Here is a 17,156-nt window from a genome sequence, read left to right on the forward strand (position 1 = left end):
AAGGCATCAAGGATGGAGTCAGGTCCGAGATGGGAGGGGATGAGGAGATGCCCTAGCTTGGACCGAAATTCTCTTGTAAGGCTATGCTGAAGATATGATTGTTATCTCAGATTCCTTTTTTCCTGTAACTCATTGAAAAAGCATGAGGGGTGGAGCATTCAAATTGAAGACATGAGCAAAGGCATCCATGCTGAACAAGCAGATGTAGCTTAAAGTAGCTGTGCTCCCATGAGAAGTTTGAACAAAGTGAGAGAAGAGTGATGAAGACCCTTTGCCCCCAGGGAAGAAGACCTCTGTTCCCAGAGATGAAAGCGATCTTAAAGATAGATAAAGAAAACCTTTGCTTCTGAATAGCTCATCCTTAAAAGTGTACCCCATTAGCCAAAGATTGAGCCCTCGAAAACAGTTGTGGGGAAAGCTGTAAAGGGAAGGGACTTTTACATGGTGATTAGATTTCCGTTCTCCCAGGTGGCTGATTCGCTGTGACATTGAAGCCAGGAGAGAGCCTTTCTTTTGTGAAGGAGTCTCCATAGCATGACAACAGAGACTCCTCTCCCTAAGTGAACTGAAGAAAGACTATTCTAGAAGTAATAAACTGACGAATAAACTGAATTATTTCTTTACATTGCCAGTGGGAAAGAAAAGAGGGTGTGTGAGGGGTGGAGAAGTGTTCTGAAGGTTTTATTCTGATTCTTACTATTCTTTTAAACCTGTTAATAACGTTTATATTTATACTCTTGGAAGTTGGAGCCTGCTTTGCCTTCTTCCTAATCCTATCTCACAGGAGGAAATAAGTAAATAATTCTAGTGTGTGCACCAGCATTTGGCCAACACTAAACCCACTACATAAATTGGTGCATCGGCTGGGAAATCTCAAATTGGTGAACCAAAACATCTGCAGTAACTTTTTTTTTCTCCGAGTTGTTTTTCTTAAACTTTGCATTGGATGATTTCTTTTTGAGTCGCGTCGTCTTTTTCCTAACAGTTTTCCTTAGAGACAGTTTTAGAACAAAGCACAATGGAATTAATGCATGAAATTTTCTTTGCTAGTGAGAATATAGAGCAACTTGTGCGCTTCTACTAGTCCAGTTAGAATTGGAGGAAATCAGAATATATTAGGGCATTTTCTTTATGTTTTTCTACATCTGAGTTAAAAAAGAATGTGATGTAAGTCTTTCCAATTACTGGTTTTTCCTCACTTGTCTCTGCTGGGCTTTTTTAGGTGTTTTGCTGTGACTTGTGAAGCGACACCCCTTGGCTGAAAACAATTCCTTCATTTGTAATTTATCCTTGCTTTCAAAAATTTTGCTTTTCATGATTCCGACTTTCCTCTTGCATTTCCATGGGGGTTTGTGTGTGAGCATGAGTTCTTTTGGAAAACAGCCAAAATCACTTCCATAGTTCCTAATGAAAGGCTTATTTATGCTCTGAGCATATTACATATTTTGCAATTTCTCTTGGTAGTGAAATTTTATTCTATGTTATGATTTGTTATGCTCTCCCAAATTTGTAGTGCTTGACAGACAGATGTCACCTAGATTATCTGTGCTTTTTCTTGAATCTAACAAAGTAGCCCAAATAGTGTGTATTTTGTGACCTAAACATTATGGATTATGACCAATTTGATATCCTTGATCATTCCTGAGTCTCTCCTGTGCCCATCTATTACATTAAGAAGGAACATGTAAGTTCTAGCAGGTTGAATGTGCATCTCCTTTGGAGATAAGTAAAGATGGTATTAAAGTCCTTGAATTGGGAAACCCTGGGAAATCCAGTGCTGTAGTGTATTTGGGGAGTATGTTACAAGATAAACTTTGGCATTATTTCACAGAAAAAAAAAATTAAAAGTAGCAGCTTTGTGGTTAGGTTAAGTCCTTTTAGAGTAGTTGTGGCCTTTAATACTAACTTAATTTCCTTGTAACTTTTGTTTCTAGCAGTAATTTTTTATGTCTAAGTTGGTTATCTGTTCATGCCTAGGGACCACAGATTGACTTCAAGTAACTTACTGTAGCAGTAAATAATTCTGTTATCCATAGAGAAACTGTATAGCTTAGCAACACACGTGCTTTGCAAATGACTTTTCGTATGTCTCAGTGAAGGGAAACCCCACTGTGCATCTTGGGAGGTTCACTGCCAAGCTGGGCTCGAATCTCCTGCAGAGAAGGTGTCACACATCAGTGAAATGTGGTAGTACCCTGCTCTGTTACAGCCATAGGCTGGGTGAGAGTGTCTACAGCCATGTAAGAGCGCATATCCTGCTCAGTGTATTAATGAACTGCAAGCCCACTAAGTGTTTGACTTATGACAGAAAAGAAATAGTCTTTCTGAGTCAATCATCTCAATTTTATAGATGTGTAAATAATAAGTGCATTTTAATACTTTTGCGTATTTCTCAGTAAGAGTTCCTGGTTTCCTAGTCAGCTTTAAAAAAAACATGCTGAAAACAACCACCTTCTTACTTGCCCCCTAAAGAAAAACCTCAAAATGAACATTTTTGGAAAATGTAGCATGGATGTTCTGATCAGATAATTGGTAGACAAAGCCCAAAAGATTACTAACTAGACATTTTTATGCAGAGTAGTAATGCTGCTATTAATTGACTTAAATGCAGTGGCTAAAATGCTTCTTTCAACTAATGAGATTCACCAAACCTGTAAAGAGATAAGTGTTCTTTTACTTGAGAAACAATAAGTTATGCTCTTAATTTGCTGACTTAAATATCTATCTTAGTAGGAGTTGAGATTTATCAAACTGTTCTTGCTGAGTCCTGATAAACTTCTTAAGACTGAGTTGATTTTTCAGTTTGTTGTACAAACTTACATTGGAAGGGGTGGTTGTGAAAGAATTGTGTGTAATTGTATGTCCCTTGAAGCTGAAAATGGGTGTATGCTGTGTTGTCTTGAATATACTTGAATCTTTATAATTTAATTTCTTTTCTGCAGTGTACACGTCAGATCATCTCTGAAAAACTGGGTCGTGGCTCAAGAACAGTAGACTTGGAACTAGAAGCTCAGATAGATAGATTGAAAGACAACAAAAAAAAATATGAAAATATCTTGAGACTGGCACAGACACTGTCCACGCAACTGTTCCAGATGGTACATACCCAAAGGCAACTTGGAGATGCATTCGCTGACCTGAGTTTGAAATCATTGGAACTTCATGTAAGGTTTTTATAAGTGTTAAGAAAATACAGTGGTACAGATGAAGATAAGACAAATTGACTCGTGCAGAATATCTACTAGTTAACAACTAGTTTTATAAACATTGTAGTTAACAATAAATTATATGCTCTTTATGTTGAAAGCTTATGTGATTCACTTAAAACTGTAGGAAATTATTGAAATCTCTGATAGTTCTTTATTGTTTCTTAAATGTTAGCCTTTAGTTGATGGTTGAACTTAAAAACTGACGATTTTGCTTTGTAGGAAGATGCATTAATTGTGCACCTAATGAAATGTCATCAAACTGCTCCAGAGTGTTACATCATTTCAATTACAAAATGTCTTTGGGGAATGTGCCTGGAAATAAGTAGATTAGGGCACTTCACTTATGTGCATTGAATATGAGTAAATTATTTTTCTGTAGCATATTTAATCCTTGAGATTTGATCTCAAAGTCCTTTTTTAATCAGAATTTTTCTACTAAAAAGACTAATCTTATGTTGTCTGGAGTTGCTGAGCAAGAGAGGCAATCTTGAGATATCTGGGTTGTTATGATTCCATGGTTTAGAAGTTAATGTAACACTGGCACTTCCTGTTACCAGTTAGTAATGCTGTTTGCTGTAAAAAGAGACAAGGTGGATGTTGCTTACAGAGTATAGTAACTGGCTTGCATCGACATTGCTTGTTCTGCATTTGTGAAGTTAAAACAATTTGTTTCTTTGTGAAACCAGTATTAAATGGTTTTATAATTCCCTAAAACAGCTGCTGAAACCGCTCAAATTATCTTTGTGATTTTAAAAACATCTGTCTTTCCATAATTGTCTTTCCCTATTGAGTTATAAGGGAGTGGGTGGAGTTCATGCTTGCACAGAGGAGCCTTAAGTGATAGCTAGCTGAAAAAATATGAAACTCCTACACTAATGTGGAGGAATTTTTAATATTAGTCTGACAGATGAAAATCTGTGAATGTAGAGCACTTCTAGCAACTAAGAAATTAAATAATCTGCTAAAAGAAGCTTTTAATAATGAGTTTATTCTTTACACATAGGAGTATGTGTTTTGTGGCAGAACTTGGTGATTATTATGAAATATGTGCTGAAGATGGATGTTTCTACCAAAACTTGGATGGAATCTGGCATCATGCTCATTTAATGAATCTTGGGGTTTTTCCCATGGTTAGCTTGTAACTTCTGATAGGAGTACTGGTCTTCCAGGTTCTTTCAACATCTTGTATTGGTCTTCGAATTTGCTTCCATCATTCATCTCTCGTGTAGATTCTTGAATGGGGTTGCTGATGAAAATCAAATAAAGGTTTCTGCTGCTGCAGTAAAAGTTTTTGCTTTTACTTTTTTTTTTTTTTTAAGTTTTGCTTTGCTTCTTGGAGACTTGCCTGGTGTTTGTCTTCTTTCCTCTTTCTGTTTTCCCTCTGTTTAATCTGTAATGTATTATCATCTGTAGCCTGGCCTACTTTTGGATATTTGGATTTTTGCCTCTCAAACTTGTGCAGGACTGAAAGTAAAATTTCTGAATAGTTAGTTTTTAATGTTTAATGTGATAACAACATATAAGCTTAAATAAAATTTAAAAAAACCCCAAGTCTCAAGGTAATGCTGCTTCTTCTATAAATGATAACAAAACACAATTTTAATGTGGTATCTGGTGAGGTATTACTTCATGTGAATGGGTTGCTGTTTCTCTTTTGGATACAAAAATAGCTGCTGGTTCCAAGCTCATGTACCTCTAATTATTTAGGCAGATGAATCCCAATTTTAATTTACTTTAGCATAGATTATGAACTGAGTGTAAACTGGTCAAGAAAGGATTTCCTGTGTTTTGTTGGTTAGCATATTCCTTAGTACTGCAAGCCACTGAAGTCCCATCCTTTTTACCCCCTCCACCCTTGAACTAGTAGTGTTGTTGACTTGGGTCTGGGATGATCTGTCTAAGAGCACCAGCTGAAAAACTAATTGGAGTCTTGCCTCCAGGAGGAAAAATACATGGGACTAATCTGCTGCAAGGGGCAGTCCTACTGCTGTTCCTGTCTTAGTATGCTGCTCTTTCTCCTCTGTGCTAGCGCTCATGTTAGCTATGTAGCTGGCAATATTAGAGCAAAGCCAGCTGGAAAATAGTTGTTTTGGTTTTTTTTCCCAGCAAAATCTGTAGCAATTTAGCCAACTGCTTTTGCTACTCAAGCAGCTGTACAAAGCAAAGATGACAGATCTTTAGCAGTTTTTGCAGGGTTTAGCTCATGAAAACCTGCAGTTCTCTTTCTTTTTATTTCTACTTCAGTTGCCCACTTCCACTGCACCTTCTTTTCTAGAGGACTCTTCCCTTACCATTACCCATTACCCTTACTGTCATGAACTTGTTAACATGAAATACCCTTTGTCTCTGGTGTTAATTTTCTGGACAGATGAAAGGAAATTGGGAGAATACAGTACTTCTGAGTCAGTTGCTGGCAGTGTGCAAGCCTAAAAAGACCAAAGTTTCAAATATAAATCTAGTGTGTCTTATTACAACCAGGGCTTGCACTCTTTTGTGAGAACTCCCATCTGTGAAATACGGAGATACCATATGGAAGACATAGGTATAATAATTGGGTTCATTTGGCATCCATGCATTAGGAAAATCTTTGCAGCCTTGGTCAGCTTACAATGCTGTTAACAGAGACATGGACAAAGCATATGTCTAGATGTGACTAAAATGCATTGGAAATAATTTTGGCCTTTGAAATTTATGGATAAGCTACATTAAAAAATTTATTTGCTATTCATTATAAGGCTCTGCTCTACAATTATTTACAGCCTATTAAACCATGATAGATGTTGGGGTTTTTTTGCAGTGCTCCTTTCCAGAATATAAGAATAAAACTTAATAGCTAATTAATGCTGTGTGCCCTTGTGAATTTAGTTACATTACTGTATTTAATGTAGCAATGTCTCTGTTCATATTAAAGCATTATCTAGACAGCCATGAGAGATGCTGGATTAAAATCCTGCTGAATGACAATGTGAAGAATGTATTACCACTTACTTTCAAGTAACATTCAAGATACCAGTGTGCAGAAAAAATCACATTATAAAATAGGATTTAACATCATGTGTGTTAACATGATTTTAAATCCTAATAGCATAACAAAAAGTATCCTAACATCTTAACAAAATCATAAACTATGTTTTACTGATGTTGGAGAGATTTCGTAAGAACTGTGAACTAAATATTGTATTGAAATCATATTGGATTAATCATAATCATGCCCAAACAGAAATGAAGGACCTGTCACATCTGTGTTTGCATTTTTTAATATAGTTGCTGATGAACGCTACAATTTCAACTGATCTACACCTTTGTTTTATCTGTTCTTTGTTTATAGGAGGAGTTTGGCTACAATGCAGATACGCAGAAACTTCTTGCTAAAAATGGAGAAACACTTCTTGGGGCTATTAACTTTTTTATTGCCAGTGTGAATACATTGGTGAATAAAACAATTGAGGATACGTTGTTGACTGTGAAACAGTACGAAAGTGCCAGGTAGCTATCCTGTGTCTAGCACTTTTCCTTATGAATTAATCCTCGGGAAGCAGACTCTGTATCAGCTTAGGCCTTGTGTTTGAGTGACTAACCTGTCAGATAAAAACCTTATAATATAGCTTTCATCTACTGAGGATTTCTGTTTAACTGTAAATGATTGCACAGATCTTCAAATGTTTTGTACATGTTCCCTTGTAGACTGAATTCTGCTTGTTAGCTGTAGGAGTAATTATAGCTGGTTTTTCCAATGTGCTCCATTAAGGTTGCTTTTTAAGTAGTGTGACAGTGGAAGATGTAACCCTAGCTCCATTGGCAATAGGTAAAATAATCTCTTTGACTGAAAGGCATTTATTCTTGTGCCTCTGTTGAACAATGCCCACAATTCACACTTCAGTTTTATGCAGAAGTTAGAAATGCAGGCTTGGTCAGAAAGGGAAAAATAAAACAGAAATTTCTTAGTGAGTGAATAATGGCTTTCCTACCCTGGAGAAGGTTACAGTAATTTCACAAGTATAAGGCGCACCTTTTTGACTGAAATTTTGATCTGAACCTGGAAATGCGCCTTATATGCCAGTGCACCTTATATATGGACAAAATACAGAAAATTGCCGGCAACCAGAAGTGTGCCTTATAATCTGGTGTGCCTTATACTCGTGAAATTACTGTACTTGTAGATGTGTTGTAATATTCCAAAGCCAGGTACCTTTTTCCTGCCAGGGACTTGTAGCTCTTTCTTGATGAGTGGTTACATTCTTTCACTTACCAGAATAAAATGCATTTATTTTAATTTGACAAAGGATATAGTTTATGCATATAATTTTTTGTGATATTTGGGTTCTTTTAGGTCAGAAATTGCAAGCTGCTTGAGTCTTGAATTTCTTTCCCCCTCTTTTTTAATTGTTCTGTTCTAATTCTTATTTTTAAATATAATAGTAAGTTATTGTTTTGATATTTAGGTAAACTTTCAAAGGCATGAAAGGTGGAACTAATGTGTAAATAAGGTATTGCTTTATTTTTAACACGTTAAAAAAAAAATTGGTTTGTACATTTTCTAGGTATCCCCTTGAAAATGTACACAAAATATATCTGCTGTGATTGTTCTTGTCAGTAATTTTCAATATATGGTTCTTCCCTCCTGAAATACCTTCATTGCTATCTCTTTCTGTTCACTAAAGAGAGCAAATATTTTGCCATTTTAGTAAGGCAAATGAATTATAAAGGTTCTTCACTGTCATGGTCATTTCATCATCTTGCACTGTGAAAATGGGTTGCATTTATTTCTGTGCCTCTTCTTTCATGTCCCCAGTTGCACTTTAGCATTCATCTGTTCCCCTCTTCTATCAGCTCTCTATTAGGTTTATGGGGGTTTTTTTGGAATTAAGCCATAAATTACATATAAATCCTCAAGCATAGTGGCAATGAGAATCAGGAAGAGCCCTGTGAATATTACTCCTTTTACCTCTGAAAAACTTGTATTTCTCTTTTGAGCAGTTACATCAACTGAAAATTGTGTTTTATAACCAGTTTTTAATGATGATTTGTTTCCTGTTTAAGAAATGTCAGTAAGAAAGTATATTTAAAAGATCAGAAATAGTGTGGTTTGTCCCATTAAAATTGGTTGATATGCTAGGTTCCATTATTTGACATCTACAAAAAGTATGGAAGAAAGACTGATGCTTTGGGCAGGGCTGCACCATCTTTTTGCAGTTTGTTTTTCCATAGGACACACAAGTTGTCAGCAAAGTATTTGTGGAAGAGCTATGAAATGTCCAATTAATGCATGTAGAGAAGCCTGGAGCGTGCTGAAAATGCTTTAGGTCAAGAGTTTGGTGTAAGTGGCCTGTTCCTCACACATCTGCTTAAACGGGGTGTCCTGCTCTTGCTGTTCCTCTTACTCTCAATACAAACTCTCCAGTGAACTGATTCAACAGCGGAAGAATGACCTGGAAAATACTTTCTAGCTTTTTCTGGGTTAGTAGGACGAGCTGTCCCAGGAAAAACTCTGACAACTGAAGTCTATATAAAGCAGAGGGGTGAGAGCATGTGGCTGAGACAAGAAGAGAAAAAACAGGGTGTTTGTTGAGGCAGTTTTATACAATGTGATTGATAAATAGGAAGGAGAAAAAAACTTGCTGAAGTTTTTTGATTTTTGTTTTTTTCTGTAATTCAATGTTTTGTTCATCCTCTGTTGTACTTGGACTTATTTGTGAGGTCAGTTTTGAGAGACTGTCCTTAGATAGGGGCTTTTTCCCTTCTTTTTCTTCTCAGGGTTGAATACGATGCTTATCGAACAGACCTGGAAGAGCTGAATCTTGGCCCTCGTGATGCAAACACTCTACCAAAGATTGAACAATCACAGCAACTGTTTCAAGTGCATAAAGAGAAATATGACAAAATGCGTAATGATGTATCTATCAAATTGAAATTTTTGGAAGAAAATAAGGTAAGCTACTATTTCTCATGTTTAGGAGTTTTGTTCTAGAGGTTTCTGCTTTCTAGAAGTGTTTTAAGTTATTACCTCTCTAAATATATTTTAATTTAAAAATAGAGCAAGCAAAGAAAATAAGCTGAATTTTCTGAGTTCTTGTTGTATCACTTTTAGAGCAGGCACTTTTAGAAGGCCCTAAGCAAGCTGCTTCAGCTACAAACATTATGGCAGTAAGTTTCTTGTTGATACAGGAGGTTTCAAGTTTGCAAAAGCATTACTTTTCCAGTTTACCACATTTAATGGTTGAATGAGTCATATAATTACTGATGTAATATTGAAAGTAATACATACCTTTGGCAACATTGTCATGGAGGTTATGTACAAAGAAAGCAACAGAACTACGAAGAGGCTTCTTCAAAATAAAGCTTTCTTTAAGGATTTGAACTGTGAAGTACTACTTCCTACAATTAATGCCCTTATAGTTTCATTATTTAAAACAGGACTCTTGAACTGTTGGTTTGAAGGGTGGATTTTTTCCTGTAGTGTTTATTTCAACCCTACCATTTCATCCATACCCTCATAATGATGGGATTCTTACCCTTTGTATTCTACTAGCCAAAAACAAAACTGCCATACAAAACTTTTAAACTGTCCTTTCTTTGATAAATGGATCCTTTCAAATTGTCTCTAATTAGATGTGAAAATTACAGTCTTTCAAGATCTGATTTTTGTTCATACTCATGCTAAATGAGATGGTTATAATCGTGTGGCTATATTTCCCATGTCTTCAGAGGAAAGAAAATGTGATTAAAATTTACCTAGGAGATCGTTGTCAGTTTATCCAGGGTTAACATTATCAGTGGTTTAACATTTTCAGTATGGGTTAATTAATGTATTTTAAAAATGTAAACACAGGTAACAACAGCCTGTCAAAGAATTCATGACTGGCCCCAGATGTCAATAGGAAACCGTGTTCCTTGCATGGAAGAAGGACATTTTAATGGAATAATCATGGAGACAAGTTAAACCAATTAAAATTTCAGTAATTTCACATGTATAAGATGCACCCTTTTGACTAAAATTTGGATGGAAACCAGAAGTGCACCTTATACCATGGAGTGCCTTATATATGGACAAAGTTCAGAAATTTGCCAACCTGGAATTGCGAGCTGCGAGCCAAGCCGTGAGGCGTGGTGGCTGAGCCGCGAGGCGTGGTGGCTGAGCCGCGCAGTGGGGCGGGGAGGCAAAGCCGTGAACCAAGCTGTGCCAGCCGGCACAGGGGGTGGGTGGGAGTGCTGGGACCCGTGGCACAGGGAGGGTGCCTGGGGATGCATTTAAAGGCTATGCCAGTCTGTGAAAAATGCTTGCAAATTGAGCACCTGCCAGTAAACCCTGCGATCACACGATTCCATTACTAATTCATTACTTCGTTGCGCGCGGATCCTCACTGCAAAAAAAAATGCGCCTTATACGTCAGTGCACCTTATATTTGGACAAAGTTCAGAAATTTGCTGACACCCAGAAGTGCGCCTTATACTCCGGTGCACCTTATACTTGTGAAATTACTGTAATTATTATTTTGCATTCTTGACTATATTATCACATATTCAGTTGCGTCAGCTTCTTAGAATAAAAATGGAGGTCAGGGAAGAAACAGGAACCATCAACAGATGATAAGAAAAAGGTTGAGAAAATAAGCAAACCTTATGGTTTCCGAACACTATATGCTTAAAACATAGCTCCTAAGCACTGTTCCTTCATACAAGCATCTGCATTAGGACTCCCTGGTCTGAAATCACATAGCCATCAAAAATTGTCTTAGTGATGGACCAGATCATCAGGTGACTAAAAAATTGGGATTGGTCTGAGTTTATTTTTGGTTCCTGCTGAAAATATTAGAAAATAAAAGAATGGAAAAAATTAATATTGAAATTAATTTTCTTGAAAAAGCTGAAGGCTAATATAAATGCTGATACTGAGACTTTAATTAGAAAATGCTCCTGAGGACTGAGTTTTAAAACTAAGAGGTTGAAAACAGGTATGCTGAAGGTATATTCCTACTCTCCCCACCTTTGTTTTCTTCTCTTAGTTGTTTGCTACCACTACAATGTACCTCTGTTAAAATGGTTTAATCCTTCCAGTTCATATCTGTACAGGAATTCTGATGTTTAAGGTCAAATTAGTTTAAAATAGGACTTACTTTGCATCCTCATGGTTTCCATTATCTATATAACACACTTATTAATTCATGTGTATAGGAAAACTTCACAGCAAAAGCATTTTATTTCCATCTTGTACAAAACACGTCCATAATTTTTTTAAACTAAATTAGATAGATTAGGGAACACTGAAGAAGTTGTCTTCCAGCGACAGTCTTGAATTAGACCAAGCATTCTGTTAGCAGTCACAGCCTATAAATTGTGTCTGAAAGATTGCTTTGTCTTTCCTTCCTTTTAGATAAATACAGTAGGGAATCTCATATGCTTAAGCTTTTTTATCAGTGGTCAACATTTCTTAGTTTTGACACTAGAGATGTAAAAATATTTACTAAAGGATGTGTGTAATTTTGTTCCGAAATGAGCTATAGAAAGACTTCCTTTACATTTACAGTAATTTCACAACCGTAAGGCACACTGGACTATAAGGTGCACCTCCGGGAGTTGGCAAATTTCGCAACTTTGTACATTATATAAGGCACACCGGACTATAAGGCACACTTTTTTTTTGCAGCGAGGATCCACCACCAGCTCCCCCTACATGGCTGATGGCCGCGGCCCTGCCTGCCCCTGCCAGCTGTGGCACCACAGCCCTGCCTGCTCGTATTGGCTGCATCCCTGCCGGCCCCAGAGCCGCGGCCCCACTTGCACCTGCCAGCTGTGGCACTGCAGCCCTACCTGCCCCTATCGGCTGTGGCCCCGCTGGCCACGGCACCGTGGCCCTGCCTGCCCGTGCTGGCCGCAGCCCCACTGGCCGCGCCTGCCTGTGCCAGCCATGGCCCCACTGGCCCCGCCTGCCCCTATCGGCTGCAGTCCCACAGCCCCGCCTGTCTCCATCAGCTGGGGCCCCACGGCCCTGCCTGCCCTTATTGGCTGCGGTCCTGCCGGCCCCGGAGCCGCAGCCCCACTTGCACCTGCCAGCTGTGGCACCGCAGCTCCACCTGCCCCTATTGGCCGCGGCCCTGCCGGCCCAGGCACCGTGGCCCCGCCTGCCCCTATTGGCTGTGGCCCTGCTGGACACGACACCGTGGCCCCGCCTACCCGTGCTGGCCACAGCCCCACTGGCCGTGCCTGCCCGTGCTGGCCATGGCCCTGCTGGCCCCACCGGCCCTGCCTGCCCCTATTGGCTGCGGTCCAGTGGCCCCGCCTGCCCCTATTGGCTGCGGCCCCGCGGCCCCGCCTGCCCCTATTGGCTGCAGCCCTGCCAGCCCCGGCGCCACAGCCCTGCCTGCACCTGCCAGCTGTGGCAACACAGCCCCACCTGCCCCTATCAGCCGCAGCCCCGCCAGCCCGTGCTGGCCATGACCCCGCTTTCTCTGCCTGCCCCTATCAGCTGCGGTCCGGTGGCCCCGCCTGCCCCTATTGGCTGCAGCCCTGCCAGCCCCAGCGCCACAGCCCCGCCTGCACCTGCCAGCTGTGGCAACACAGCCCCACCTGCCCCTATCAGCCGCAGCCCCGCCAGCCCGTGCTGACCATGACCCCGCTTTCTCTGCCTGCCCCTATCAGCTGCGGCCAGCCAGCCCCACCTGCTCCTATTGGCTGCAGCCCCACTGCCCCCAGCACCGTGGCCCTGCCTGCCCCTATCAGCTATGGCCCCCCGGCCCTGGCACCGCAGCCCCGCGGGGCCACCCTCAGCTTGGGGGTGCCCTCAGCTTGGGGGTGGCGTGGCTTCGGGCTGCCCTTGGCTCAGGCTGCCTGTGGCTCAGGGCCACCCTCGGCTCAGGGGCGGCGTGGGGCCACCCGGTCCCTCCCTCCCTGCGTGGCTTCTGCTGGCCGGGGGCAGCCCAGTCCTGCCCCCCCTCATGGCTCGGCTCATGGCTCGCACTTCCGGGTTGGCAAATTTCGCAACTTTGTACATTATATAAGGTGCACCAGACTATAAGGTGCACTTCCAGGTTCGGACCAAAATTTTAGTCAAAAGGGTGCGCCTTATAGTCGTGAAATTACTGTAATTATATTTAAGCCAGTATTTATGTGCTGAGAGATTTTATGAGGTAAGCTTTATTTTATTTTTTTCTATTTGTTGTGTAAGACCACATTCTGTTATCATGGCAATAGTTTGAAGCGAGTGAAGTAGCTTAACCTGTAGTGTAGGAGTAGCAGGTAGGGTGGCTTGTAGGATGGCTTGCCTTGGAGAAGGACATAAATTGATGGAGAAGCAATGGAAAGGGAAAGTGATGTGTTGCTGTTTTCATCAAGGTCCCTGCTCTGGGGCACAGAGCAGCAGCATATGAACTTTGCATTGCAGTGGCCTTGGACAGAAAAGCTCACTCTAGTTTGCAAATCCTTTGTTTCCTGTGGCTGAGAGTGCTGGTACAGAAGCATTGCCTTTTACACTTCAGCTGACTTTCTTAAAAAAAAAAAGTGTAAGAAGGAAACATGAGCAGCAACAATTCTGTGATGTCTGCTCTTGGTGGTGTATTTCTGTAAAGTTCTCAGCATAAAGTGAGCATTCTGTAGGAGAATAGTTTGAAGGGATAGTGCAGAAGGCAATTTTCCTCAGTCAATTACAACTGTACTGATTGCCAAGAAGTGGAGATAGCTTGCTTGTCCAGTGAGGATGGGTGTTAAAAAAGAGTGGAGAGTGGGTTGGTTGGCCACTAGTTACAGTTGGAGAACCAGAGTTTACTGCAGTTTGGGATGGAGTCTGCTGGCTGTGCTGTGTGGCTGTAAAGGACACGCGGTTGTGCAAGAGACGGACAAGGTAAGAAGATGCTGTGTGAGGGACAGACAGGGTTAGGTGCTGGGTAAGGGACAGGCTGCGGGTTTACCCAGTCATGCAGAAGGAAGAAGGAAACTTGCAGAGGGAGAGAAGGAGTCAGTGCTTTGTGGAGCTGCCTAATGAGGCAAGGATTTGCCTGAAAGAAGGCATGAGAAGTTTTTAATAATGAACTGATGATGGCATCAGTCCAGTCTGTCTTGACATAATTACTACACATTCAACTTTTTATATGGCTGTGGATGAACAGAACTTTGTTTTCTGAGCAAATACACTCAGCCTCATCTCTGGACGAGAATCTGTTTTAAAGGGAATAGCTAGTGGAAGAAAGGGAGTATTTGATATTCCAGGAGGAGCAGAAAGATCAGGAGAGTCTTTGCAGAGTTCCTGTGTAACATTGGTTGGTAGGACTGAGATGGGTCCCAGTGTGGCTGTCTGATAACATTTCCTAATGTTATCAGTGCAGAGATCAGATATAGAACAGAATAAACCTGAAATGACTTTTTAGTTCAGGTTTTCCCTGTTCTTGCTGTTTATGGCAGCATAAATCCATTGGTTCAGTCAGGAGCAGTTCAACTATCAGCAGTGTTTTCCTAGTAAATGGTGCTGCACAGAACCTCTGAAGCCAGTTTACTGGCTGATGGGCTCCGGTTGGTCTGTGTTGCTGCAAATGTCACCAAAGAACCCATAATCTAGATGGGCCTATCTAGGTTTTCCCTGTATAGGGAAAAGGCATCGATCGCATGGCTGCAGTCTCTTTGTGCTTATTCTCCTCGGTTCATGTGCTAATATTTCAGTTAAAAGCCTTTAAAGGCTCAGAGAGCTGCATTTACAGTAAAGCTGGAATTGAAAGTTTCTGTCTGTAAAACAAAGATACACAAATTTCTATTGACTTTTATTACAGTATTTAATTTTGAAGTTAGAACTTGTTTTTCTTAATGCTGATAGAAAGTTTTATTGGTGCTATCCTCAGCTGGCAGAGTTCTGTAGAAAGTTCATAGCATTTGCTAATGACTATAAGAATGATTGCATTCAAAATCTATATATTACAATTTTTTTTTTTTTATAATAAGGATGATGGCCTGTTTAACTCAAAGATTTGTCATTTCTGAAAACAGTTTTAGAAGGTTTTGTCCTTTTGAGAAGAAAACCCTGTTACTCTCGGATGCACATAAGAAATGTCAAACACCATTCTATATAGAGAAAGAAATTGACTTCACTTCTATGAGTTGTACTTCAAGAATTTGATTCTTAAATGCTTGCTTCCACAAATGAAAGCAGTCCGCAATCCAAGGGAGACCCAGATGATAAAGTACCTTTAAGTTAAGATAGCTAGGAGAAAGGATTGTGATGGTTGTAAGGAGATACAAACTCATAGAAAGACTCGAAGAGGTGCTGTCTTCTTGGTTGTTGTAATAACTGAAACAGGCTGAATGAGGAGGGTGTATAGAAATATACATATACTGTGCCACAGAAAATACAGTGTTCAGAGGGAGGTGGGGAAAAAGGACAGTATTTAGAAGGAACTGTAACGATAAGAGCATCCATATGAAAAGTCAAATCCAACCTATAGTATCTTCTGTATATGACACTCAAGTCTCCTGTATAGGTCGTGTCTGGTTTTTATGCTTATGCACAAAGTTAAGTTTTGTTTTGAGAGATACTTACCAATTGTATTACAGAGTGCTTACTTTGCATATAATTAGGAACAGATAGATATATGTAGTTAATTAACAAGGAATAAAGATTTTAACTGTTTTTCAACTGCAAATCATGATGGCTTTTTGACAGCTATGTTAGTAATACATTGGAAGCTGTATTTTAGCTGTATTTTATCATTCTTTGATTGAGGCAAATCTTCACACACTCCTATCCTGTAATCGGTGCTAAAGCTTGATGATCAAGAGTTGACCTTTACTGCTGTAATCTGATAAGTGTTTCAAGGTTTTGATGCAAAAAAAAATGTGATTCCTTCATCCTCCCCTTTCTCCCATTGCCTTCTCTTGTGTGTTTGTAAAAGTGTTTTTGCAGCTGTGAAGAGAATCAGATTGGGGAACTGATCAAGGTTAAAGCAGATAATGTTGTTGTCTGCTTAATTTTAATCTAGATCTGTTCTCTGATTCAACTGGCTGCGTACCTGCATGAATATTTTGCCAACAGAGGGCTAAGGTGAAATACAGTATGGAAGTTGGAATCAGTGACTGGATATGGGAGTGGGTAATTTCCCATTCCCCAAGTTGGAGTGAGATTCTTTCATGGGAAAAGTGGGTAAATTTGAACTTGGTTTTAAATGAACAGTTGGTGTCCAGTCCTTAGCTGTGGTTGCAGGTGGTTTTGCTGTGGATATTGGGTGTTTTGAAGTGTTATAACCTTTTTGTCTTTGCTGGCTGCTGCTTCATTGTAGAGCTTCTTTGTACAGTGTCAGACAGTTTAAGTGTTCTTTTTCTAGAAAAACTTTATCTTAAAGTTACAGTAATTTCACGACTATAAGGCACACCGGATTATAAGGTGCACCTCCAGGAGTCGCCAAATTTCACAACCTTGTACATTAAATAAGATGCACCGGACTATAAGGCGCACTTTTTGTTTGCAGTGAGGAGCCGCGCCGCGCGCAACAAAGTAACGAATTACTGGCAGGTGCGCAATTTGCAAACATTTTTCACAGATCGGTGTAGCCTTTAAATGCAGCCCCAGGCACCCTCCCCATGCCGCGGGTCCCGGCATTCCCGCCCGCCCCTGGCGCCGCCTGGCACGGCTCCCACTGCACGGCTGCGCCGTGTCCTGGCGTCCCCCTACCTGGCGGCCGCGCCGGGTCCCGGCATCCCTCCGCCTGGCAGCCGTGCCGGATCCTTAAAATTGTGAAATTACTGTACTTGAATGAAAATACGGAAGAGAAGATCCCGCCATCACTTTTGGGATTCACTTAGCAATCAGCTTCTGGAGAAGGAGACTAGAAGTTGTAACACTTTGAATCTCTGTAACCAGTTTGATAGCATCACAAAATTTATACCACAATGATACAGGGGATAGAACCTCATACAATGAGGTAGCTTTAGTAGTTAAAAAAATCCCTCCGAAACAAACCATATTTTTTCAGT

The 17,156-nt window shown here is 40.4% G+C and overlaps 1 protein-coding gene across 6 annotated transcripts in view; it reads left to right on the top strand.

Annotated features, from left to right (window-relative positions):
• ARFIP1 (ADP ribosylation factor interacting protein 1) overlaps positions 1–17,156 on the top strand; it is a 56,453-nt gene that overhangs the window by 34,560 nt on the left and 4,737 nt on the right. For 5 of the 6 annotated variants that reach the window (XM_033059965.2, XM_033059968.2, XM_033059966.2 and 2 more), the window contains 3 exons: positions 2,943–3,164; positions 6,538–6,695; positions 8,964–9,138. In XM_033059965.2, the coding sequence (XP_032915856.1) occupies positions 2,943–3,164; positions 6,538–6,695; positions 8,964–9,138 (555 nt within the window). Of the gene's footprint in view, positions 1–2,942; positions 3,165–6,537; positions 6,696–8,963; positions 9,139–16,165; positions 16,666–17,156 lie in introns of those variants that run through there. The other variant, XM_033059967.2, reaches the window with a different exon arrangement.

Source organism: Catharus ustulatus, chromosome 5 (assembly GCF_009819885.2).
Source record: "Catharus ustulatus isolate bCatUst1 chromosome 5, bCatUst1.pri.v2, whole genome shotgun sequence".
Classification (NCBI taxonomy): Eukaryota; Metazoa; Chordata; class Aves; order Passeriformes; family Turdidae; genus Catharus; species Catharus ustulatus.